This window comes from Mus musculus, chromosome 7 (assembly GCF_000001635.26).
Source record: "Mus musculus strain C57BL/6J chromosome 7, GRCm38.p6 C57BL/6J".
NCBI classification, from domain to species: Eukaryota; Metazoa; Chordata; class Mammalia; order Rodentia; family Muridae; genus Mus; species Mus musculus.
In genome coordinates, this window is record NC_000073.6 from 73736918 (window position 1) to 73764091 (window position 27174).

The window sequence follows — 27174 nt, forward strand, 5'->3', positions numbered from 1 at the left end:
AGCATGTACGTGGTACATGCACATACATGCAACTCAAACACCCAAACACCAAAAAATAACATAAATAAATCTAAAAACTGGAAAATATAAAAAATATAATTCAGGCCCGGTGATAGACAACTGCAGTTCTAACCCTATAGGAGAAAGAGGTGGGAAAATTAGAAGTTTAGAGCTAGTCTGTGTTACACAGAGATTTGTCCCAGAAGGAGGGGGGGGGAGAGGGGAGGGAGGAAGGGAAAGAAGAAGCAGGGGATTTATTCCTTTTAAAAACTTTCACACTACCCAGAAAAGTTTCAAGGCACTGTGCAACTGTTAAACTCACAACCTAAAGCATCCTAACTGACAAGTTTTAAACATTTCTAGTGCTCCACTTGAAGTCTTGGATTTTTATCATTGGACACAATACTGTCAGCTGGCATCCTTGAAAGCGGGCTCAGTCTGTTCTTTTTTTTTTTTTTGAGACACTGCCTGCCAAAGACCTGCTCTGAAGTCTGTCAGTCACTCTTTGACGACAAATGCTGTTCCAAAAAGAAAAGAGAAGAAAAGAAAAAAAAGCCATTCGGTTTGCAGCTCCGAGAACTGCACACTTGCTTTTCCTCGAGTTCCAGTTCTCGGTGTGAAAGAGACTTGATTTACTAATTCTTCCGTCTAATCACGTACAAGGATAACATGCCCTGCTCTCCAGAGCCAAGGGGATTCTGAAGTGAGGTTGGCCCTGTGTCAGCGTCTGTGCAAAGCATGGCTTTGGAGATGATACCTGGTGACAGCAGGCCTTGCCTTGAGTCTTGATGTCACCTTTGTTGATACTGGCCCAACTGTCAACTCAATAAAAAAAGAAAATCCCACTTCAGCATCATTCCAGAATTATTTCTTACTCTGAAGATTCCCTGAAAGGGTGTCAGGGACCCCAGTGGTCCACAGACCAAGCTTCTAGTGGATATCAGTCCTGGGTGCAGCCTAACTTGTGTCCAATAACCCTTATATTAAAAAAAAGTATTTATTTATTTATTTACTTTAATTTATTGTATATGAGTACACTGTAGCTGACTTCAGACACAGCAGAATCTGGCATCAGATCCCATTACAGATGGTTGTGAGCCACCATGTGGTTGCTGGGAATTGAACTCAGGACCTCTAAAAGAGCAGTCAGTGCTCTTAACCGCTGAGCCATCTCTCCAGCCCCCCAACCCTTGTTATTAAAGCTAAAGTTTGCCGTTGTTGCCATTTTGGGCCAAATGCTTTAGGGACTCTAATATGGGGCAATCTGTACATAAGCCTTAGTTAATTAGGAAGAATGATAGACCTAAAGGTTTCACTTTACTAAAATAGTTTGACATTTATACTTTCTATAATCTCCGTGTTCTTTACGCTGATGTCAAATAATCACATCTACAGCTCATAAATTGTGGCAAAAAGAGAGAATGCCAATATTATTTTTATTTATTTGTATGTTTGTGTGCCTGTTTCTCTGTCTGCATGCACTACCTGTGTGCAGTGCCTAGGGAGGCTATAGGAGGGCGCTGGATCACCTGAAACTAGAGTTAGTTTTGAGCCACCTGATGTGGGTTCTGGGAACTGGACCAAGGTCCTCTGCAGCTTCATTTCTCTAGCCCCCGTTTTACAGATGTTCTCAGTGGCCTTATCATGCTTGCAATTGCTTCCTTCTCTTTAGATATTAAAAACCTGGTATTCCCCAGTTAAACCCTTGCTGGCCAAGGTCACTCAACCGTCAACTTCCATCCTGGTTGAGAGGCTTTAAGTTGGGAACACTTTCCCTCTACTATACAGAACTTTCCTCTAACTAACAAATTTCAAGGCTGTGACATCTGAAGCTTGGGGAATTATGGACGTCACACCTAGATCTTTAGGGAATTTTCTGTGTATATTCTGATACGAAAACAAGACTTCTCCATCAATGTAGTTCAGAGCTGGAATACTTTAACCATAGGATTTTTCTTTTCCTTTTTCTTCTTTTGGGTCTGGATCTTACCATGCAGTTCTGGCTATCTGGGAACTCACTATGTAGACCAGGATGGCATCAGACTCATAGACATCTGTCTACCTCTGCCTCCTCAATGCTGGGATTAACGATGTGCTCTGTCTAGCAGATGATCTTTCTCTCTCATCCCTGTAGCATGCTTGAAAACACTTGATACACAAAGTGCTTGGTGGGCAATGACTTCTGGGAATCTCAATATTGCTCACCCCACCCCCACCCCCAGTGTATATGGCAGACAGCTGTTAGGTGGCCCTGATGCTCCCGCTTCCTGTTATTTACGTCATTGTGACGCCTTCTTTCCTGAATTGTGAACAAAGAGTGGTGGTATGCATCTAATGAACCGATTCAGGAGAAAGTGTGGGGGTGTCACATCTGTAATTAAGTTTTACAGAACTGTCTTCTGTCCGGCTCCCTGAATTTATTGCTAACTGGGCTTGAACACGTTGAAGATGCAAAACGCTCTGTTGGAAATTCTCACCGTTAGAACTTAGGGCAGCTTCTGACAGACAGAGATGGGGAATGGAGGTTCGGGGCTAGCAGTTTGTGAAGCGCTGAATCAGTCAGGGAAAGCCAGTTGAGCTCGGGGACAGATCAGCTCCCATGTGAACCTTTTGAGGAGATCTGGGGGAGGGGGTATTAGTTTGATCTTAAACTTAACAAGATACCTTAAAACAGGACAACCCAGATAATGGGGATTGTGGTGACCTACTAGGTTTTGGGATAATTTGTTATGGAAGCTTGGTTATGTAACTATAGACAATGAATGCATCGTTATATTTGTCTGTTTCTCTAGCAGGACCAGAAATGAGCTGATCAAAGTCTCTTGGTCCTTGTTCTGTATGTTTAGATATTTACTGATCATTGGGGAGCACCTTCCAGATCATCCAAGGTTCTGTAACGGTTGCTCCAGGAACCCACTCAGCACTGTATCAATTCCTGGACTCCCAAGAGAATAGTCTTTCCCCACCCCAACATTACTTAGTTTATATACCAGAGACAGAACCACAATAAATTACTCCTTGGAGTTTGAAATTTAAGTCTGGTCTGGAGAAGGAGAGATTACTTCCAAAGGTTCACCAGCTGAAGTGCAAAGGGCTTGCAAACTCTAGGTGGGAAATCTGGGTTGCTGTGAGCTGACTCCCTGCGTGCTAAATCAACAAACCAGGGCAAAAGAATACCTGTTTCCAGAGAGGGCTGCCATACTGAAAGAAATAAATCGCGTGAACAGTTCATCATTCTGCCTGCCCGGAGCAGAGTGAGCCAAGCAGTTAGGATTCCTCCATGGGGTCTTAGGTCCTGATCGGGTTGGGCTACCCAGGGGCGGAGCGCAGCGGGGACCCAGCCGAGGTCTGCCCCGCCCACGCGGGGCCGAAGCCCGTCGAATGACTCTGTGCAACGTGTTGGTGGCTGCAGCGGCGGCGCGGGTTCTTCCGGGCTCTGCAGCTTCCTGCCGAGCATCGCGCAGCCGCCTCGGCAGCCGGAGACCCCGGCGCAGGCCTCCCGGGTGCCAGCCTCTGGGGCTCAGGCCTCCGGGGTGCAAGCCTCCGGGACGCAGACCTCCGCACCGTGCGTGCGCATAGTGCACCATGAGCGCCCTGCCACCCCAACCGCCGCCACCGCTGCTGCTGCTGCTGCTCGCGCTCCTGGCCGCGCCCGCCGCCCTCGCTCGCAGAGCCGAGTCCGCTTCGGCCTCCCAGCCCGAAGCAGAACACCAGCCTCCGCCCGGTCCCGGGAATGCTACCCAGCTGGGATCCGGCATGGCGGGCGGGGGAAGCTCCAACAGCAGCGTCGACGCGGTGGTGACCCGCATCTCCAGTCTGCTTCGTGACCTGCCTACCCTGAAGGCGACGGTGATCGTGGCATGTGCCTTCAGCGCGCTGCTCATCGCCTGTCTGCTGCTGCGCGTCTTCAGGTGGGTCGCGTCGCCCAACTCCTTGCCCTGCTGGCTCCATGGGCGGCGTCACCATGCTGCTGCTGCCGCTGATGCCACCGCGCGTCCTCCCCACCTGCGCGCACAGGTGCTCGCTCTCGGCGCGCTCTCGCCAGGCGCGCACTTTTCTGCTCTCTGCCTGGGTGGGATCCGGAGGGCGGGCGCGTGCATTTGGTTCTTCCAGGGCACATCTCAGGAACCGTTTCCCCCTTTAAGGCTGTTTGGTGTGTTCCAAGTCCTAGATTCTATTGCTTTCCTCTGTTCACGTTTAACACCAACTTTGAGTTCCGACCACCTTCCGTGGAATGTATTTTTATGCCCACCTCACAGACAAGGAAACATTCAAAGAGAGTTGGCTTACACAGGTACTCAGCGCTTGAGGGACAATTTGGACTAGGGTTCTCCTATCAAGAACTTTGCCCCTTTCCCCCTTTGGCAGCTCTCCTCTGTTTTACCAGCTCTTCGCCCTCTTTCACCTACAGAAAGCAGAAGCAGGGAGCGAGGGATGCCAGAGGAACCTGGGGACACTTGCTTCACACACCTGATGTTGGTTACAGGTTTCAGGAGGTTTGGTGACCCATGATAGCTTTGGTGACGGCCCTCATTGTTCACTTGGAGTCAGCGAACGCCCAGAACGGCTCTGAGCTTGGAGGTTTGCAGCATTTAGCTCAAAATAGTCCCAGCCCACACAGCTGTGTACTTTTAAAAGAAGGCATTTGAAGTATTTTGCCAGTCTGCTCCTTATTACCCAAGAGTGGGGGAGAAGACAAAGCACATGTGGCCAGATGTGAGGGGACAAAGTAGGAGATGTGGCACTCAGGCCCGGAAGGGAGAGTCCTTGGCTTGGGTGTGGAAGGAAGGAAGGAGACCACTTAATGAGATAAACTGCTTCTGGGCATGATCTGTACCCTCTTCCTGGAAGACAAGCTTGTTAGTTGAGTTTCTTAGGTAGACAGCTGCCAATCTAGATTCTGATTTAGATAGGATGTGGAGCACTTTACAGCAGGGACTATTCCCCTAGTGTTCCTTTGTCCATGTTGAACAAGTAAGTATTGTTGGATTCTGTGTGGCTAAAGGTGGGGTGGTGCACCTCGACTCTGCTGCCTGGTGGTCTGTTCTGTGGCTGTTGTCCCTGGTCATGCTCCCCCCGTGGACTTGATTAACTAGCCCCAGCATGTCTGGGCTGCTGGCCAGGGGTCCTTTGTACCTGCTTGCTTTCCATCTTAGCTTGTAGGCTCCGAGTCCTAGTCATCCATCACCCAGAGATCCTAACGCCATTTCCTCCTTGCCTTCCTTTCCCTGGTACAGGCTTCCCTCCCAGCACCAGGTGAGACGAGGAAGGTGATGGGCTGCACCAATCTTACGAGGCCTCAGTTTCTCCTGTGTTCTCCAGTCTGCTAGCCATTAACCACATGGAGAACTGGAAACATAACGTTCTGAACTGGGAGGCACTGTAACCATGAGCTTCACATGGAATCTATTAAGGGATATTTGACTCTTTTTCTTTTTCCTTTTGGCTAAATCTTTGAAGTAACTTTATTATTTTTTTCTGAATTTTGATGTATTGGGTTAAATATATTAAAATCAGGACTGCAGATGCCACAATTCCAGTTCCAATCTGAGACTAATAATGATTCAATTCTATTTTGACACAAGTTTGCTATGGATTCCCAATTCAAATCACTGACTGAAAAGGAATAAATAACTATGCTCTCTCTCTGACTCTCTCTGTCTCTGTCTCTCTCTGACTCTCTCTGTCTCTGTCTCTCTCTGACTCTGTCTGTCTCTGTCTCTCTCTGACACACACACACACACACACACACACACACACACACACACACACAGAGAAGCATGCAAAAAGGCACAAGTGCCTGACAGGTTTAACCGTGTCTTCAGGTCTCTGTTTCTTTTATTGAGCCATAAGGCTGGTCTAAAGAGCAAGCAATCCTCCTGTTTCAGCATTCCAAGTGCTGACATTATGGGCATGGGCCACCATGTTTAGCTCTAGGATTTTATATCTTTATGAAGGCTCTGGTGTTGTGTGAACTACACCACAAACTCAGAAAGGCAGAGGGACTGATACCATGTTGGCTTTTTATGCTGCTGTAACAAAAGCCCCAATAAAAACAGGAACTAAGTGGGAAAGGTTGATCTGAACTCATGGTTTCGTAGGTTTCTGGGCCCCAGTGCTGTGGACCTGTGGCCAGGCAGGACATCATGGCCAGGGGGTTGGGTGGAGCAAAACTGCTTACATACTGGTCACTGGGAAGGAGAGATGGCACACACACATGCTGTTCCCCTCTGCCCCTTGCCTGGATTCCCCCAGGACACCAAGTCTACACAAGCAGCTCATTGCTGTCCTCTTTTGTGTTTATACCTTGGAAAGCGCCCTGGTCAGCCCCCTCTTCCTCCAGTTCCCAACGCATACTTGAGTCTAGAATTTCCTGTCCCTCTGCATCACCAGGCCGAGGGCTATGAAGGGCAGGGCTTCTCTGTCTCTCTAGCACCTAGTGTCATTCCAGGAATAGGCTGGCATTTAATAAAGATATTTTTAGCAAAAGAATGTTAAACTCCTGAGTATTTTACATTGTTGATGGCTCTCCAAGTGTCGCCTTTGACTAGATGCGTGGTCATTTCGGATGCCTGCGGGGTGGGAACTCGGGTGGAACCTGTTCATTGTCTTAGAAATGCAGAAAAACTGGGAAGAGAGTGTGGTATCATTGCTTATACAGTAACACTCCTGCCTGTTTGTTTTCCCTGAAGGAATCACCTTACCAGACAACAGGACAAACAGGGACCTAAAGAAAGAGTTTAGAAAAGGAAAGATCCATATGTGAAATCCAGCATCTCTTTATCAGCCAGCCACACCGCTAAGGTGTCCCCCCCCCAACCCCCCCCCACCCCCCCCCCACCGTGATATTCTTTTTCTGATGTTAATGAAGGAAGAGGAAGATGAAATATATGCATGTTGGGATATTCAGAGAATTCTGTTTTCATAGTGAAAAAATTTTAAATAACGTACATAGGGCTGAGTGTGTGGTGGTGTATACCTGTAATCTCAAGATTGAGGAGGTAGAGGCAGGAGGATCATGAGTCGGAGGCTAGCTGCTACACAGCATGACCTTGGTAAAACAAAACACAGAACAGATCCAGCCATGGACGCTGTCTAAAGATACGAAGGCCATCTGGGATGGGTTATACTGATTGTCAGCTTGACAGGATCTAGAATGGTCTCGAGGGCGAGCCTCTAGGCATGTCTGTGACTGTGTTTCTAGATTGGGTTCTTGAGGTGAGAGGATACACCTTAAATGTGGTCGGCACCCGTGGCAGGGGCTGGGGTCTCAGACAGAGTGCAGAGGGGAGAATGAGCTGAAGATTGGTGTTCACATCTCTTGTTTCCTGCCGCTGTGGCATCCCCGCCATGCTGGGTGGTACCTTCAAAATGTGAGCTGAAAGAAACTCTTCCTTCCCTAAGTTACTATTTCAGGTATTTTGTTAGAGCAACAAGAAAAGAAAAATACAGAACGTGGACTCTTTAAGAGCTGTTAAAAGCAATGACATGGGAAGGCAGTGTTGTGAATTAAGAGAGACTCAGACTATGGGAAAAGTAATGCTGGTGACAGCGTCAGCCGTGTATTGTTGAATGCAGCAGACTTCACAACGGCATGCCATGTGGGCTCATTTCACTCAGCTATAAATATATGCATATATGAGTGTACAATGGAATATATTAGCATGTGCACAAACTTGAAAATATGGGCCATTCTTCCTGTATGTACTTATATTCATGGCATGATTCGGTGTCATCTGGACTCCTTTACAGCTCTGAGTCATGTATTCATGCACACACACTGTATCCTGAAGAACAGTGGGAAGACATCTGGGGTGTACCCCTGGCCATGACCCCTCATTCTTGGTTTTCCTGGTTGGGTATCAGGGTATGCTCTGTGTAGCCATGCCTCTGGGGTCCTCTGCTTGTACCTGACACTTAGGCTTGCCTGGCTTTCTGATGCTTTCCCATGCCCTGGGTATACCATAGCATCTCCCTCCTCTGTTCTTCATTTCTTTAGTTTCTGCTTGGCAGCTGTTCACAGCTGTCTCTCTTCACATATGTGTGCTGGCATGTGCATATACATGTGTGTGCATACCAATGTGCACATGTGTGTGGAGGCCCCGGGATGATTTTGGGTGTCCTCCTCCACTGCTCTGTATGTCCCTGAGACAGGATCTTTCACCGTATTTGGTGTTCACATTTTTTTTTCTTCAATTAGGGATGGCTATCAGCAAACCCATTGATCCCCCTGTCTCCATCCACCCAGTGCTGCCTTACCGGCATCCCCAGCCACACTCAGGCTGGGTTCTGGGAATCTGAACTCTGGCTTCCATGCTTGTATAACACATGCTTTTACCCACGGAGCCCCAGGACTCACATTTAATCTGAGTTTTCCTATCTGTTTTAGTTGCTTTACTTTTTCTGTGATAAAATGCTGTAACCAAGGCAACTTATAAACGTTTAATTGGGCTTTGGTTTTTGAGGGTTGGAGTCCAGGATGTTTCTATGTGTTAATAAATATTTTGAATTTTATCTATTTTACTTTTTATCACATTTTCATTCATTTATTTAGTGTGTGTGAGTGTGTTTATGAGAGAGAGTCACACACACACAGAGATAGATAGATAGATAGATAGATAGAAAGAAAGAAAGATAGATTAGGTTAGAGGACAGATTGTTGGAATCAGTTCTCTCCCTTCATCACTTGGTCCTAGGGATGGGTGGCAGGAGCCATATTCACTGAGCCGCCTTATGTGCCTGATGTATTAGTATTTTGCCATCCAGGAAACTGATATAAGAGATCAAATCTGGAGAGCAATGGTGCATGTGAGGGTCCTGGAGGTCCAGCAGGATGGGCACTTCTGGTTTTGCTTCCTAATGCCATTGTGGAAGGGTAGGAGAGAGAGGGGAGGAGGAGGAGGAGGAAGAGGAGGAGGAGGAGGAGGAACAGCAGCAGCAGCAGCAGCACATGTAGAAGTAGAGAAAGGATTTTGCCTACTTGTTTTGACCTTGGGAGATCCTGCTGACCTTGTGTGCAGTCAGGGGAGACCCTCAGAACAGAGACTGCTGTTGTCAGGACCTTCTATGCCAGGGGTTCCCTTACAGGACCTGTCCCTTTGAGCTTTGGGAGTCGGACTTTTCCTCGCTCATGGTGTGGCTGCAGGCCAGGGAAACTTTACACCTTGAAACCACAGCTTCCCACTCTGGCTTGGCTGCTCTCCCAGTTTTACCGAACAGGTGCCGCTTTTTCTCTCCCATCTCTGTTGGCTGTGTGCTCAGCCCCTTCTTATTTCAAAATCTCTGTGAAATCCTCTCATCTGAGAGAATTTGTTTCTGTGCTTCCCCAGGGCTTGGAAAGACAGAAGTCTAGGCCATTTAACACCGGCTGATGTGAGGGCAAGCAACCACCTTGTTCTAGAGACGGTGACACACATGTCACATACCCTGTTTGCTTCCCTAGGGTTTAAAAAGGGGATACCAATTCCTACTTACCTTGAATGTCTCAAACTTTCTATTATTATTATTTACAACAAGGAGAAAAGTTAGATATAAACAGTAGCTCCAGGCCTGGGGTGGCGTGCTTTGGGAGGAGCCATCAAGCTCACTGGCCCACCACCCTGATGGTGGTTGAACTCCAGCCTCAGTTCGAGAACCTGTGCTGAAAACCAAGGTGGAGAGTAACAGGAAGACAACTAGTGCCAACACACACACACACACACACACACACACACACACACACACACACACACACCATATATAATCATCACCATCATGTGACCGCAAACATCCAGGGGCTAAACAACTCTCAGACTTGGTTTCTGGTCGGCTGGTTGGCATTGTGGGCAGTTTTCTGAACCCTACTCGGTATCCATTCCCCATTATTAATTACAGTACATGCTTCTGAGGTCTGGCAGGGTATTTAGAATAACACCGTGCCAAACAGGGCTCTGTTTCCCCTTCAAGCAGCCAAGTGTCCTGTGGCATTGAAAAAGTATGATTCTGAAGACAGAGGTAGTATCTATTCAACCTTTCCTTTTAGTTTCTGCTTGTGAGTGGGGCAGCCATGTGGTCAAAATAATCAGGCGGGGGGCATGCACCTCTAAGCAGTCCTTTTGATGACTCAGCTCCCAGCAAAGGAGGCGTCTTGTGACTGCCCTTATGAATAGGCCTTTTAGGCCTGGGCACCTGCTACTGGTTCTTTCTAGCAAGTTGAAAAGGGAAGAACAAATCCCTCTTTAATTTAACCCTGAGCCCTTGGCTTACATGGCGTTCCTAGACTCCCAGACACACATATTCTTGCTCAGTGTAGGTTCTCGTGATACCAGACTTGTATAAGGCTAAGGGGGATGAGGCAGGGTGGGGTGGGTGTGTCCCACCAGAAAGGAAACCCTCCTGGATTTGAGCTGAAGCTTCCCGAGTTGTGTGTGTAGTTTCGGGTGCATGCTTGGGTCTAAAGATTTGCAAGGGGAACATTCTAGGAGCAGGCATTTGAAATCGCGTTCTTAAGGTATCACTTAATAAAAAGCTCCAATAATGTCTCCTAATCTGAGAGCGATCTGCCGGGAATCCAGGCTTCATGTTTATTTTCTGGGGCTGCAGGGAGAAGGAAGCCCATTCTGGGTAGGCAAGGCTTAGACGAGAGCCTTGACACAGAGAACTCTGGTAGGATTCTCCCAGATCTGGGAAGCCTTGGGCTCTGTAACCTCTCAGGTGTGAGCTTTTCTCACATCCAGGGCTCTGTTGGCCTTCCTCCCCTTTCTGCATTGTCTAGATGAAACCGAGGCCCCGTAGCTGGGAGGGATGTAACCCCAGGTGCTTGTATGCTCAGCTGGGCCCTTTCTGGGCCTCCAGCAATGTGGCAGGCTGTACTTTGGCCTTGTCAAGTGGGTCTCCCAAGCACTCAGCCCAGTAGCTAGGAGAGAGTCTGGCTGAAGAGATAGCACATTCTTCCTAGTGTGTTTCAGGGGTGCCTCTGTGAACACAGGTGCTGTGCTGAACAGGGAGCACCCCAGAGGCCCAGGAACATCAGTGTAGAAGGGAGGATTACCCCCTTCATTGATCATTTGGTGGGAAGGAAGCCACGCATTTCAACAGGGGAGCCGTAAACCACAAGTGGCTTTGGCTGGAGATAGAGTGGCCTGGGAAGGCATTGTAGAAGAGGAGGGTGATTGTGGCTTAGCTGTGGAGGAGGGAAAGGGCTTCGTCCAGGGTTGGAAAGGCAAAGCAAGTATAATAGTTAGTTCTAACTGTCAGCACACTTTCGAATCACCAGGGAAGAGAGTCTCGAGTCATTGTCTAGGTCAGATTGGCCTCACGGCAGGTCTGTAAGGGGTTGTCTTGACTACATTAGCTGATGTGGGAACCTAGCCTGTGGTGGGTCCTGGGCTATTTCAAGGTTGAAAAGGTGAGCTGGGTTGTAGACTTAAGTGTATTCCTTCGGTCTCTGCTCTTGACATGGGTGTGAGTAGATGCTTCAGGTCCTTGCCTGGCCTTTCCCAAGTCAGTGATGGATTGTAACCTGGACTGTAACCTGGACTGAAATAAGCCTTGCTCTCTGAATACCTCATTTTGTACAAAGTTCTGTGCTGAACAGTTTATGTTACCTGTTCCAGTGAGGGACGCTTTATTGAGGTTCCCAACTCTGACTTGGGATGAAATAGAAGTGAATGTTGTGAATCCTGTGAGCAGCTGGGCATTGGGCCTGGAACTCAGGGCGTTTCTCCCTCTGAGAGGACTTGAGTTCTTGAAGTGTTGGAGAGCTAGGACTGTCACGTCTCTGACCATGGCAATGGTGTGTGGATGCTGACAGGGTCAATCACTGTGTATCCTACAGCATGGTGACTCCAGTCTCTCAGCCTCCTGTGGGCCACCAACTGTCACTTGCCAGTGTTCTCCAAACACAGTGAACTCTATAGGTTATTTTCTTTTTCTCTCTGCTTGTCTCCCCAGCCCCCAGCCTCCTATACAAACAAAACAGACTCAGCCCTTTGCAAACACACCTGGTAGCTGGCAGAACAGGACCAGGAGCCTTGGTTGTGGCAGCGTTCCACATGTCAGACCCAGGGTGTGCTCTATTTGTCTTGGAGAACAAGAGACATCCTTGAGACTATGGGTGACAGGTTATTGGGCAGTTGGACGGATAGCTCCTAGATCTGTAGTTCAGCTCTTAATGGGTTGTCTGGATTGTGTTGTCTCTCCCTGTGCCTTCTGTCCTGGATGCCTGTGTTGGGGTTTATCTATAGTTGGTATTATTTTTGCCTATCCCAAGGGAGTGGAGACAAAGGGCAGATTGGTTTGTTGACCATGGCAGAATTGCCATGGAATTGGGAGAAGGAGGGGATCCTGGTTGAAGTAAATATCATTACATCTGTCAGGGTTCATAGGCTTTTAGTAGAACGATTAAATATCACTGTTGGCCATATAAACCACAGCTAAGGAACTGAGACAAACTATGCCAACCGAAGGCCTGGGAATTGGAAATTTAGACCACAGACAGTTTGATCTGGTACTGATTTTGAAAACTGGGGGATTTGAGGACACTTAATATAAAGCTTTGGGGGCCCCTCAGGTGAGGATACTTGGTGGTACAGTGTCCATGGGCCTCAGCCTAGGAAGGGACAGGAGCTGGCTGCTGCTGCCCCCTTTAGGCTGAGCACAACACTGCTCTTATTATTTTATACATTTATGTGTTTGTTGTGTGGATGCACAAATGTGTGTACTGTTTTTACACTTATTTATTGTTGTGTTTGTTTGCACATGTATGTGAGCATGTGCCGAAGTGTTATGTGTTGGAAACTTGTGGGAGTTGTAAATCACCTTACATTATGTGGGTCCCAGAGATCAAACTCAAATAAACAGGCACTTGAGCAAGTACCTTTACAACACCTCCAGTTGCCACCGCTCTTCTTGTCTCTGATTTGAAGGCAGCCCATGCTCACCATTTGTCATTATGTTTGTCCCACATTTCCATCACACCATTTCCACCTCAAGGTTTCCCTGTATGTACAGGGCACTGTAGTGTTTGGGTTGTTGACCTGCTGCTTTGAGTCACTGGGCTGGGTCAGTGCGGCTGCACTGAGGCAGCAACAAGAAGAGAGATAGCACAGTGACTGGGTGAGGAGTGGGGTCAGGGAAGACTCTCAACATGGCACTCGGGAGGCTCAGTCAGAGTGTCTGAGGCAGAGCCCAAGTTGCCAGAGGTTGTCCTAAAGCTATTGCCGTGGTAATGAGACACACCCATGTTCCACCTGACTGCATTTAGTTGACGTTGCCCATCTGCAGTGGAGGAAGGTGAGATTCAAATCATACTGACTCATGGAGACACCTGACAGGGTGCTTCAGGATGGAGCTCAGTGGGCCGTGCTCATGGCAGGTTGCTGGGGAACGAGGCATTGGGAACAGGTGACGCTGGCTTTTCTGTCGAGATCCCAGCTAAGGTTGGACTCAGGCACTTCTGCACAGGATATGACAGAGGCCAGAACTGGAAAGAAGGTTCTGGGTTGTGTTCTACCATTCTTTACGTTTAATTGCTTTTCTGGGGAACTTAGTTATCTCTCATGTTGAGCAGAAGGTGCAGAACAGAGCTCAGAGGTCAAAGATCAGATATGTCCTCTGAATCCTGGACACAACCTCCAGGCATCAAGACTCACCCTCAGGGTGCACACCCATCGATGCTCAGCAGCTGCCTTCTTGGTCGCTCCAGTTCCCACATTCTGTTTTCATTTTCTTTGCTGTGTGTTCCTGGTGACAGAGGTGCCACCATACTTCGCCTCAAGCGGCAGCAGGGCTGTGAGGGCTTATGGATGAGATTGCTGAGGTGCACAGATGTTGAATTGTTGATTGTGAGTCCTCAAGTCACCAGGTCAGGGGAACACAGCCACTTGGATGAGGCAGCCCCTGGGTGGCCTCCAGGGGAGGCAGCCTGCTCCATTTCAAATTTAATGATCTGCTTTGAACTTTTAAAAGCACAGACCTTGGTCTGGGGATGTATGTAGCACAGTTGGTAGAGTGCTTGCTTACCATTCTCGACAATTGGTTCATGACATTGGGCAAGGTTGCCCATGCCTGTCATCTCAACCCTCAGGACATGGAAACAGGAGGCAGACATTCAGGGTCATCCTTGGCTATAGAGCAAGTTGGAGACCAGCCTGAGCCTCTGTCTCAAAATGACAGCAAAATCCAATGTTTATTCATGTGGTTCAACATGCACAAGGACCAGGAGGAGATACTAAACAAAATTCACATGTGTCCTCAGCTGTCTCCTTCAGTAGATGCTGTCGGTTTCTTGGGAATATTTTCAGAGAGATTATATAGAGACATTAATGTAATAATCATAGACACTTATCTCCACCGAGGCTTATCTCACATGCTACACAGTTCACCTCTTTAGAGCATCCAGCACCGTTTTTGTAGGTTATTCATAGAGTTATACATCCATCACAAAGATCAATTTTAGAACGTGGTCATCACTGCAGGCTGAAACCCATATCCATTATGGCTCACTCTCCGTATGGCTTTCCCTGGCACTAGGTGACCACTAATTGACTTCTGTATCATGTGGCTGGAATCATACAACATGTTGGCTGTTTTACTTAGCATTTTCTCAGGGTTTATCTGTTTTGTAGCATGAAACACTGCTTCATTTCTACCCCTCCCACCAAATAGTAGCATCCTGTTTTCATTAATGTATATCTATATTTTTCCAAGATGGATCTTCGTTCAGAATTTATGGGTATGTGTGGGTGTCTATGTAGGGATATTTTCATGTGAGTGTCAAGATCAGAGGATTTGTGTTCCCCGGACAGCTGGAGTGACAGTGGGTTTTAAGCTGCTAGGTGTGGGTGCTGGGAACCAAACTTGGGTCTTCTTTGAGAGTCATAGTTGTATTTAACTGTTGAGCCGCCTCTCTAGCTTTGTCAATCACCTTTCCTATATCCATATGTGGTGTTTGAATGAGAATGCCCCCATAGGCTCATACATTTGAATGCCTTGTCCCAAGTTGACAGAACTGTTTGGGAAGGATTGGGATGTGTGACCTTGTTGGCAGAGATGTGTCATGGCAATAGGCCTTGAGGGTTCAGAAGTCCACATCATTCCCAGTTAGCTCTCTCTCTGCCTCCTGCTTGTGTATCAGGATGTAAGCTTTCAAGCTACTGTTGTAGTACCGTGGCTGTCTGCCTCCTGCCATGCTTCCTGCCTAGATGGCCACGGACTCACCTTCTGAAGCTGTCAGCCCCCAATAACCTTTTTCTTCTCTAAGTTGCTTTGGCTATGGTGCCTTATCACAGCAGTAGGAAAGTAACAGGGAAACTGTCTTCTCAGTTGGTAAAGATTTGAGTCATTTCTGCTCTTTGGCTGTTATGATCAGTGCTGCATTGAACATTTGCATGTAAGTGTTTGCATGGATGTGGGGTTGACTTGGCTTTGGTTCCAGCACTAAGAGTAGCCTGCCTGGCTGTTTGCTAACTTCTGTGCTTAACTTTTAAAAAAGCTGATGACTGTTTAGCAAGCCATCATACTATTCTGTGACTCACTAGACGCATATGAGGGTCCTAGATTCTTCATATCCTTGCCAACGTTAGCTACTGTCTGTCCTAGAGCAGTGGGTCTCAACCTTCCTAATGTTGTGACCCTTTAATACAGTTCATCACGTTGTGGTGACCCTCAACCATAAAATTATTTCACTTGTACTTCATAACTGTGATTTACTACTGTTATGGATTGTAATATAATATCTACTCATATCTCATATATGACCTCCTTTGGGGGTTGCGACCCACGGTTGAGAACCAGTGTGACTGTAGGGAGCATAAAGTAGCTTATTGCAGTTCAGTTTGCATTGCATCGATTGGTAATGGTGTGACCTTCCTTGGATGCACTGATCGGTCACTTGCGTGTTAGCTTTAGAGAAATGTTAAGACCTTTTGCCTAGGGACTGGGGCAGATGGCTCAGTGGGTAAGAGCATTTGCTGCTAAAGCATGAGGACCTGAATTTGAACCCTCAGCACCTGTGTAAAAAGCCAAGTGTGGTCAATTGAACATACAACTCCAGTGCTGTGCACTGTGTGTGAGGGTCGAGGAGAGGAGACAGGAGGATGTTTGGGCTTGTTGGCTGCAAGCCTCGTTTCAGGTTTAGTGAGAGACCCTGTCTTGAGGAATTAGGTGGACAATGAGAGGCCTCTTCTACACTCTGCACATGCGCATGGGTGCATGCACTGTAACACACCCATGTATATATCACCCATCCACTCAAACATACTGTGCTGGTAGTTTATGTTCAGTTGACATAAGCTAGAGTCACCTGGGGAGAAGGGACCTCAATTGAGGAATTGCCTCCATTAGATTGGCTTATGACCAAGCCTATAGGACATTTTTTTTTAAATTAATGATTGATGTGAGAGGATCCAGCCCCTTCTGGGGGAGGGGTGCTATCCCTGGGAAGGTGGTCCCAAGTTGTAGAACTAAGCAAGCTGTGTTAGTCATAGAGAGAAAGTCAGTAAACAGCATTTCTCTTGGTTCCTGCCTAGGCCCTTGCCTGGGCATGTGCCCTGACCAGCCTCAGCAAGGGACTGTGATCAGGACAGAAAGTCAAGTCAGTCTAGTCCTCTGTAAGTTGCTTTTGATCAGTGTTTTATCAGAACATTAGACACCTAAGTAGAAAACACAGACAATTAAAAAACAATCAAATAAAGACCTTTTGCCTCCTTCTAAATGGAATCACCACTTCCTTATTGAGATGTAAGAATATTTTTATGTTATAAATGCAATTTCATCCTACACTATGGCTGTCTTTTTACTTCCTGAATGGTGTTCTTTGACGCACAACATTTTTTGTTTTGATGAAATCCAATTTATCTATTTTGTCTGCTTTAGTGTCTGCTGTCCTGCTTAAAGGCCATTCATTGCCTAATCCAAGGTCAGGAGAACAAAGGCTTATCCTGTGCTTGCTTTTGGGAAATTTATAGCTTTAGCTCTGAGATATGTCTTATATATTTGCATACTTCTTCAGAAAATACTCTGTGAGGTAATTTTTGTGTATGAAGGCTTGATGTTTTACATTTTCTATGGGGGAAGTGGCTTCAGAACTTATTTTTTTGCATGTGGGTATCTTCCCTTTCTTTCACACATATACTATGTGTCTCATCTTGGATTATATAAATGCCAATCTTGCATATATGCATATATGAGAGGTCAGCAGCTCCATAACGATGCAGAGGCATCATACTTCATGGGGGTTGGTCTCTTGCTAATGTAATATGTAAGTTGAAGCATGTGATTACGACAAAATCCCAAAAGGGAAAGTCTTGATGGGGTTTGTACCCTTATAACCCGACAGACTGTCCCCTGTGTGGGACAGTGTGTGCATTCAGTCATATAACGAGAGGACCTGTCTCTTGTGGTCTTGTCTTTGTGTATCGTCAGCCACTTTGACGCTTGTTAAATGTACAGATGGTTAATGGGCTCTCTTTAGAGGCTGACTTTGGATTTATCTTACTGTGAGGTTGTAGAATGCAAAGCCATTTGTTTGCTTTTTCCGCTGTCTGTGACCTGCCGGTTTTTATATCCTTTGACAAATTTTTCAATTAGATGATTGGTCTTTTTTATTGATTTGTAGGTACTCCTTACATCCATTAACGAGGTTAGTTTACACCTGTACTGCAAATTGGATGTTTTCCCAAGTGGATCGTTTATCTTGACTTATATTATTATTATTTCCCCCATGTTCCCCACTGACTTACGTTATTTTTCTATGTTTGAATTCACCATTCTTTTCTTTTCATGGCTTTTGGATCTCTTCCATGGTTTCTAGCAATAGTTTTATTTCCTGCAATTGAGCCTATCTATCTTATTTGTTGTGATACAAAGTGGGGTCATTATAAACAAAACATTGGATAGGGAAGCCTTTTCCAGAGTCATTTAAATGCTACCTTTATTCTGTGTCGGGTTTCGGGAGGCAGTGGGGCCTGTGTCTGTGCTCGCTAGCGCTCTTTGTTGATGTGGAAGCATAGCTTAGCATTGGTAGCTCAGCACTGTGACTGTGGCTTTACTGTCTGGAGAAATCAGCTCCCTTCATCAAGCTTCTGGCTCTGGGCCCACTTCTGTGTTTTGTTTTGTCTTTTTTTGAGATGGTGTCACCCTATGTAGCTCAGGTTAGCCTTCTTAACTAATTTTGCTTCTATTGTGAATCATAATGTAAATATGATAGGATATTTGATATATGACACCTCCCCCCCCCCCAAAGCAGTCACAACCCACAGGTTGAGAACCACTGGTATAGAAGACCAGGCTTGTAAGTCACAGGTGGTCTTTGTCCCTCAGCGGGGTTACTGACAGGAGTCAGCACAAGAACCTTAATGACCTCAGGAAAAAAAAATGGGGAAAACTTAAGGTCCCGTGGAGTAGGTTGGCTGCTACTACCACCACCAGAACCCTAGAACTGCCTGGACAGAAACAGAGGCCAATGAGGAAGTTTGCATTCAGGATGGGCAGCTGGCTCACAGGCACAAGGATAAAGGCTAAGCTTCAGACCTCCATCTCTGGACTCCTTGGTCTGTCTCTGATGGCCATACTCCAAACTGAGCCCACCCACTGGGGCTCAGTGAAGGTTTCTTTCCATGTCGCTCTGCTAGTCTTGGAGCTTGCTCCCCCAGCCTCCTTGTTTGTCTAAGTGGGGCCTGCAGGCTCACTGGAAACTTGATTCTGGCCAGCTGTTGAAGAGCCCTCTGGGTCAATAAATCCTCAACCTGGGGATGACATTCCAGAGTGGAAGAATTTAAAACATGTATTTATTTTGTAATACCTCTCTCTTAGCTTTTCATTAATTTTTCTTTATTCTTGAGGATTTTGTACATGTATACAACATGATCAAATATACTCCCCATTTCTGCTCTCCAACTCTCCTCATATTTCCATAATGCCCCCCATCATATTCATGTCTTTTTAAAATTAAAAAAAAAAAACAACTAGTAACTCCAGCTAGTGCTGCCCCATATGTGCATGGGTGTGGAGCCATCTACTGGAATACCAGAATCCTATCAATGTCCATAGTCTCAAAAGAGAATGGTGTTCCTACCAGCAACTCCCTACTGCTAGTAGCTCCCCAGGAAAAGGTGGGACCTGGAAATCACCTACCACTTCTAAACTGGCCTGTTGTTTCACTTGATCTTGTGTAGGTGTTGTGCAGGTAGCCCCAGTTGCTGTGAGTTCATGGGTGTGATGGTCGCCTGTGGCCAAAACACAGGAATTTACAGCACCTCCCTACATTCTCTAGCTATTACATTCTTTCTGCGTCTTCCAAGGTAGTCTCCGAGCCTTAGTGGGGGTAGGGTAGGGTTGATATAGATGCCCCATTGAGGACTGAGACCTCAGTCTCTTATTCTTAGTACTTTGACCAGTTATGTATCTCTCTGTTGACTACTGCCCACTGTAAAAAGGAGCTTCTCTAACCAAGACTGAGAACAACCCAGGTATGGATGGATATAAATATATGTATTTAGGAGACACTTTGAATACATGGCCATTTAGCAGAATAACAGTAGAAGGCTCTACCGAAGGCTCTGTGATTTCCCTAGCCATAGGCTTTTGGTCAGGTTTATAGTATCAGGCATGAAATCTGTCCTGTGGAGCAGACCTTATAACCAACCTGAAAGTGGTGGGTTGTCTCCACAACAGCCATGCCACTATTACACCATTGGGCATATCTTGCCGGGCAGGCTACTATTAGAGCAAGCAGGGTCCAACTCTGGGTAAGACAATTGGTGCCTTTTCTCCAGGAGCTCCTGTAACTCCTTGCTGCACTGTGACAGTTAGCCAGCCATATATATATATCTCCTTCCTGACCAATAAATAACTTAGCTCAAAAAGAGAGAGGCAAATAGCTAGAAAACACTTGAAAATGTTCTACATCTTCAGCCATCAGGCAAAAGGCAGATTAAAATTACTCTAAGAGTCCATCTGTCTTAGGTAGGGTTACTAGTGATGTGAGAAAACACCATGACCAAGAGCAGTTTGGGGAGGAAAGGGTTTGTTTTGCTTATACGTCTGCATCGTTGTCAATAATTGAAGGCAGGCAGGGCAGAAACCTGGGGGCAGGAACTGAAGCAAAACCCATAAAAGGGTGCTGCATACTGCCTTGCTCATAATGGCTTGCTGAGCCTGCTTTCTTACAGCCTGGGGGGTGGCACCACCTACAATGGGCTAGGCCCTCCCATATCAATCAGTAACTAAGAAAATGCTACCGGCTTGCCTACAATGCGATCTTTAAGAGCTATTTTCTCCACTGAGGTTCCCTTCCTCTCAGATGACTCTAGCTTGTGTCAAATTGACGTAAAAACTCTCTGGCTGGCCACCTCACCTCAGTCAGAATGGGCATCATCAGTGGTCTAAGTGGTAACAAATATCAAAGGGTCTGTAGCAAAAGGGGAGCTTCTACGTGATGTTGGTGGGAAGGAAAATCAGTTCAACTATTCTGGAAATCAGTCTAGAAGTTTCTAAAAGATCTAGAAACTCAACCGCCATTTGACAGCAATACTGCTTCTGGGCACATGCCTAGTGGACTTAATGTCCTACTACAGAGACACCTCCACGCACATGCTCATTGTGGTGATATTCACAATAGCTGTGAAATGGGCTCAAACAAGGTATCCATCAGAAAGAGATGAGCGCATAAGAACAGATGAGTGAGTTTATACACAGTGGAATAATGTCACACAGCTATGACCAAGAAGCAAATCATGAGAATTTCAGGTAAATGGATAGACCTGAAAACACAAACAAACAACATACTGAATGATTTAACTCAGGGCACAAAAGGCAAACACCTTCCCCTCTCTCCCATATGTAGATCCCATTTTCAAATGTCTTTATTTGTGTTTAATCTGGAGTACAAGAGGAAGCTGGGAGATGACAATGGTGCTTTTTGGGTTAGTGCACATTACGGGAAGGGGATGATAGGTTATAGGTTAAAGTGAAGGAGAAAGGAGGAATACTGGGAGCAAAGGCTTAAGTAGGGTGGGCACAGGCAAAACCATATGGACTTTCTATGCTGGCCTGTGATGGTTTGCATATACTTGGCTCAGGGAGTAGCACTATTAGGAGCTGTGCCCCTGTTGGAGTAGGTGTGTCACTGTGGGTGTGGGCTTTAAGACCCTCATCCTAGCTGTCTGGAAGTCAGTATTCTGCTAGCAGCCTTCAGACGAAGATGTAGAACTCTTAGCTCCTCCTGCACTGTATCTGTCTGGATGCTGCCATGCTCCCTGCCTTGATGATAATGGACTGAATCTTTGAACCTGTAAGGCAGCCCCAATTAAATGTTATCCTTTATAAGACTTGCCTTGGTCATGGTGTCTGTTCACAGCAGTAAAACCCTTTCTAAGACACCTCCCCGACTCTAAATAAAGACAAGGAGACATATTTATTATAATATCTTTAAGTCTTAATCACTTACACTTATTCTCAACTAGCTTGTGACTTAATTAACCTGTTTATACTGATCTACATTCCTCCATGTGACTCATTAGTTGCCCCTCCTGCAGTCCCAGCCTGCTTCTTCCTCTGAGTCTGGCTCTTTAGTATCTCAGGGCTGACTTCCCTCACCACCCCCCCCCTCCCCAGGTTCTATCTCTCCCCAGAAGTCCCATCTTCTAACTTTGTGCCCAGCAATTGGCCATTCAGCTCTTTGTTAAACCTATTAGGGGGGTGTTTATAAAATATTATGCAGCCATATGAATAACAATACCAAAATTGGGTCTGTACTCAATTCTCTGCTGGCATAGAAGCCAGCATTTGAATAACACAAAGATAATCTTTACACAGTGCACAAAAGGATCCCCCCAGCGCACAGGGGCATGGGAGAAGCCAGGTGACAGAGGGGCAGCTAACTGAAAGGAAGGGTCCATGAAAACTCACAAGGTATCCTATTACCTCCCAATGCAATTGAAAGAAAAAATAATTGGCAGGATAGTAGACTACATGAGAAAGAAGAAAGGGGAGAAACATCAAGGGTTAAATGATTAAGCATGGGTGGGAGAGGCCATGGGGGTGAGGTGGGGTGGGGTGGGGAAGGGAATTACCCTGAGTCGCTGGACAGTTACTCCCAGTATTCTTGGGTTAGTAAATAAAAATCTCCACATAAGGGAGAGTGGAAGAGTTTTGAATGACTCCTCTGTCTTGTTGGAAATAAATGTTAAAGTGTTCTGGAGATGGCTCAGTGTGTAAAGTGCTTGCTTGCAAACATGTTCAGATCTTTAGCATCTGAATAAAAAGTCTGGTGTGTTGGGCTATAGCTGTAGTCTCCGTTCTGGGATGGGAAGGGGGTGAGTGGAGGCAGATCTAGTCTTGGAGATCACTAACTGGTCAGCCTAGCTAATGGATGAGCTCTGGACTCAGTGCGAGATCTTGTCTTAAAGGATACAGGGAGAGGGATTGAGGACAGATGATGCTGATCTCTGGTTTCCATGGATGCATACCTGAGCCCACTAGCAGAAGCACAGAAAGTCACATAAAATAGGCAGTGAGTTTGGGGTTTGAAGGGAAGAGTGACATCTCTTCTCCACCTCAAATTTTCTTAGGGGATGCACTCTCTGCTTTGCTCTCAAGCCACGGAGCTGGCTAATAGCCCTGTGTGGCTGTGTGCTTACCTTCTGGAAAACCCACTCTCAGGTCTGCCTGAGCAGAAAGCCTCAAGCTCCTGCCACTAAGTGACTCTTTAGGGCTTTAAAAAGGGTTATAGCAAATGGGAAAATTGCACTGATCGTGGAAGCCTTACTGTTAAAATGTTAAAGAACCTCAAGGTGGCATTTATTATAATATTGGTTTTCGTTCGCTCTGTGTCTTCCTTTTGAGGCCCCCTGGCATTGGTACTCTAGGTCAAGTGGGACCGAAAGCCCAGGCAGAACCAGCTCTGTGGAGAGAGCAGGGCTGTAGGGTTCAAAGCAGAGTTAAGACTTAGCTTGTTCCCTCTGATCTCGCTAACCTCTCTCTCCTCAGCCTCTCTTCTGTCAAGTGGTAAGACAGCTTATACTACCTGGGTCTCAGGGACTAGTGAGCAGGACACTTAGTGGTCGGCTCTGATTGGTTGTGATTGCTGTGTGCTGACTAGCTTTCACCTACTGGATACTGGATACTGGATAGAGCCAGATGTGGAGGATAGAGAAGCCGAAAAAAGGTCAGTGGTGGGTGCTGGCCTCCCGCAAAGCAGTGCATGTCCTAGGAGAGTCTCACTGCAACAAGAGTTTGTTAGGGGTTTGTCTGGATCCTTGTGAGGTAGGAATGTGTGAGTTGTGTTCGATGATACCTTTCCAGAAAATGAGAGGGGAACAAAGAGGGATTGGGCATTGAAGTCAAGGGGAGGTGATATTCTCTCTGTCTCTCTCTGTCTCTCTGTCTCTGTCTCTGTCTCTGTCTCTGTCTCTCTCTCTCTCTCTCTCTGTGTGTGTGTGTGTAATGCGACTCTTTGGTGGGAGTGTAAGGCACAGGTGTGTGGAGTGGTGGTTCAGTAATGGCAGCATCAAGGCAGCTTTTGGCTCTCTGAGACCTTCCTGAGCTGATCCATACTCTTTTTTTTTCTTTGTGGCATGTTTCAAATCCTGAGTAGCATCTAGGGAGGAGGCAGCTGTGCAGTTCTGAGGTCTTTGGTTCCTTGAACTTCAAATACAACCCTACTTCTTATTAGCTACATGACTGTGGGCAAAATGATCTTTCTGGACCTCAGTTTCCTCACCTGGAAGACAGAATTGTCAGTGACATTGCTTTATGGATTATTTAGATGTTGTACCTACGGGAGCTGGGGAGATGGTTTGGTCAGTAAAGCACCTGCCACTGCAGCATGAGAACCTGCATTTGGATCCACAGCAGCCACATGGAAAGTTAGGTGTGGGGCTGGAGAGATGGCTCAAGAGTTAAGAATACTAGATGCTCTTCCAGAGGACTGGGATTCAATTGCCAGTGTCCACATAGCACATCAAAGCTATCTCTACTTCCAGGGGACGCAAAACTCTATTCTGGCCTCCACTGGCATCAGGTGTGTACATGATGCACAGACATACATGTAGGCAAATCACCCATATACAACAAATAATATAATAGTAACAAAAAAAGCTAGCTGGCTAGTGCAGAGACGATTGGATCCCTGGCCAACCAATCTAGCCAATCAGTGAGCTCCAGGCTGTGTGGCGGAGAGGGTACACAACACTGTCTACTCACCCACATACACGCGAGCACATACCACACACTCACACAGATGCAAGGAAAGTTGTATGTGTGAACACACTTGAGAGTTGCTTAGCATCATTGGATGCAACTGCAGCTTCTAGGCATACTGTTTCCAGGTTTCTCACATTCCCTCTCTCTGATGCAGGATGTCCAGGTTCTCTGCACCTCTCACTGATGCAGGACGTCCAGGTTCTCTGCACCTCTCACTGATGCAGGATGTCCAGGTTCTCTGCACCTCTCACTGATGCAGGACGTCCAGGTTCTCTGCACCTCTCACTGATGTAGGATGTCCAGGTTCTCTGCACCTCTCACTGATGTAGGATGTCCAGGTTCTCTGCACCTCTCACTGATGCAGGATGTCCAGGTTCTCTGCACCTCTCACTGATGTAGGATGTCCAGGTTCTCTGTACACAGGACAGCTAGACTCCAGAGTCTGAACGTCTGAGAAGCACTGATCCATCCTGTTTCTAATATTTCCTGCTTCTGCCTTGTGCACAGCTGGTAAAGGTCCTCTTCAGAAGAAGTGTGAGACTCCTACTCTCTGCCCACTCTGTACACTGCAGTGTCCTTCCTATTGCATGATGTGATGTGAGCTCTGCCCAGAATCTCCCCAAGTGGATCACCTTTTCATGGGTCTCAGCTCTGTCTGATTAACATGCCTGACAACGAAAGAACAAGGCTTGTGCGTTCCTGGCAAAGGGTAATCTGTGTCAGAGGGTTGAGTGTCTGAAATGCACTTTCTCTGGTTCACAGCGTCAGAGCTGGTGTCTGAAGTACACATGAGCACCCTTACTGATGGCCTGATGTATTTGTGAGAGCTCTCCACAGAAACAGCAGCTAGTGCGCTCACTCGCCCTCCCTCTCTCCCTCCCTCCCCCTCTCTCGTGTTTGTGTGTGTTTGAAAGAGGAAGGGTAAGAGAGGTGGGTCATATACTTATAGGAAGTTGCTCATGAAGATCCGACAACACAGGTTCTGTTTTTTTTTTAACTTTGTATTGATTCTTTGTGAATTTCCCATCATGCACCCCAATCCCACCCGTCTCCATGTGCCTTCCATATTCACCCTCCAGCCTCACAACCTCCCTCCCTCACAAAACGAAACATAAACATCTTAGCATGGAAGCTGGAGTGTGGGACACTGTGTCACACAGGACACCCTTTTGTCCACACATCTTTACTTGCAAATGTTCACTGCCATGAGTCATTGGTCTGGTTCAAGGCCTCTGGCTTCTGCTACACACTACCAATATTGGATCCTCACCGGGACTTCTCTCAGATATCCTGTTGTTGCCCTGTGTCATGGAGATCCTGCAACTTTGGCTCTGTAGGACCAGCCCCTTCACAACCTCCAGCAGCTCATAGATGTTGGGCGGGTCAATCAACTCAAATCCTTGATCTGAGCCTGGGTGGTAGCTGAGTTGGTCAGCTCACCAGCCCTCCCACACCCAAGCCACTGGGGCCAGCTCTCCTGCTTTGTTTGCCCAGGCAAGGTTCAGGGCCACCTCTCCTGAATGCCAAAGCCAGTGAGGGGTGGGGCCAGCTCAGCTCAGACCTTGGGTATCAACATGGCCCCCAATCAGCCCAGATGACCAAATGTCTGCATGGCCTTTGATGGTAACATGGGCCACAGATAGCGACTCAGACTCCTGCAGCACAGGCTCAGATAGTACCATGACCTCAGATGCCAGGGCAGGCTTTGGATACCTGGAGCCATAAAGCTCTCGCTCTGTGGGGGGTGGGGGAGCGGTAGAGCAACAAGCTAGTGGGTTTTCAAGCCCAGCCTACAAGCTTCTGGTACTCAGGCTGTTATTTGTGGCAAGATAGCTATCTGTGTCCCTTTGGTTAAGTGTCTTGCTACCAAGATCTAGGTAGCCCCACCCCTGTGCGTGTGAGCCTACCTGTGAGGAGAGCTGGGGGAGAAATTACTCTGTAGCAAGGCTTCAGATTTTATTGCTGGGTTCTTATTTGCCATGCTCTTCTCGCTGTCTGTGCCGTTGCAAGGCTGCTTGTGAGGAGATGTGGAAAAATACCCACCCGTTCACCCCAGATAGGGCCTCAGTGACAGACCAAAGCTATGATTTCATGCAAGTCTACCTTGGTAAGTTATGTATAGGGACATGGGTGACTTAGAGGTAGCTTATCTTAGTTAAGGTTCCTATTGCTGTGAAGAGAGACCATGACCATTGCAACTCTTATACAGGAAAATATTTAATTGGGGTTGGCTCACAGTTTCAGAGGTTTAGTCCATTATCATTATGATGGGAAGCCTGGGAGTGTGCAGGCAGACATGGTGCTAAAGAAGGAGCTGAGAGCTCTACATTTAATGCGAAGGCAGGAAGGAGAGACTGCACCATGCCGGGTGGAAGTTGAGCATAAGAGACCTTAAAGTCCAGCCCCACAATGACACTCTTTCTTCAACAAGGCTACAAACTCCAACAAGACCACATCTTCAAACACATCATCTATGGGGGCCAAATCTATCCAAATCACCACACAGCTGCGCCACTGAAGGGGCCATTCCACTATGCACAACTGGTGTTCCCTATAGCTTGTAGGCATCAACACTACAGATGTCTCCCCTACCTCCAGCAATTGTTCAATGCTTGTGTAATTTTGGGGAGGGAGCCTCTGGAATCTTTTAACTCTTTAGCTGCTTGCGGGTTTTCTGAGCCATCCTCCTTTCCTCCTTAAGAAATGTTTCTATTATTTATTTTGTTATTGAAGATCAGCCTTAGTCCATGGTGATCTGATAGGATGCATGGGACAATTTCAATATTTTTGTATATGTTGAGGCTTGTTTTGTGACCAATTATGTGGTCAATTTTGGAGAAGGTACCATGAGGTGCTGAGAAGAAGGTATATCCTTTTGTTTTAGGATAAAATGTCCTGTAGATATCTATTAAGTCCATTTGTTTCATCACTTCTGTTAGTTTCACTGTGTCCCTGTTTAGTTTCTGTTTCCATGATCTGTCCATTGGTGAA

General features: G+C 46.7%; 1 protein-coding gene across 1 annotated transcript in view; it reads left to right on the forward strand.

Moving 5' to 3' along the window:
- The first annotated feature begins 3389 nt into the window (after positions 1-3389).
- Fam174b (family with sequence similarity 174, member B) overlaps positions 3390-27174 on the forward strand; it is a 36613-nt gene continuing 12828 nt past the window's right edge. The window contains exon 1 of the mRNA NM_001162532.1: positions 3390-3911. Within this exon, the coding sequence (NP_001156004.1) occupies positions 3586-3911 (326 nt within the window). The 5' untranslated portion in view covers positions 3390-3585. The remainder of the gene's footprint in view (positions 3912-27174) is intronic.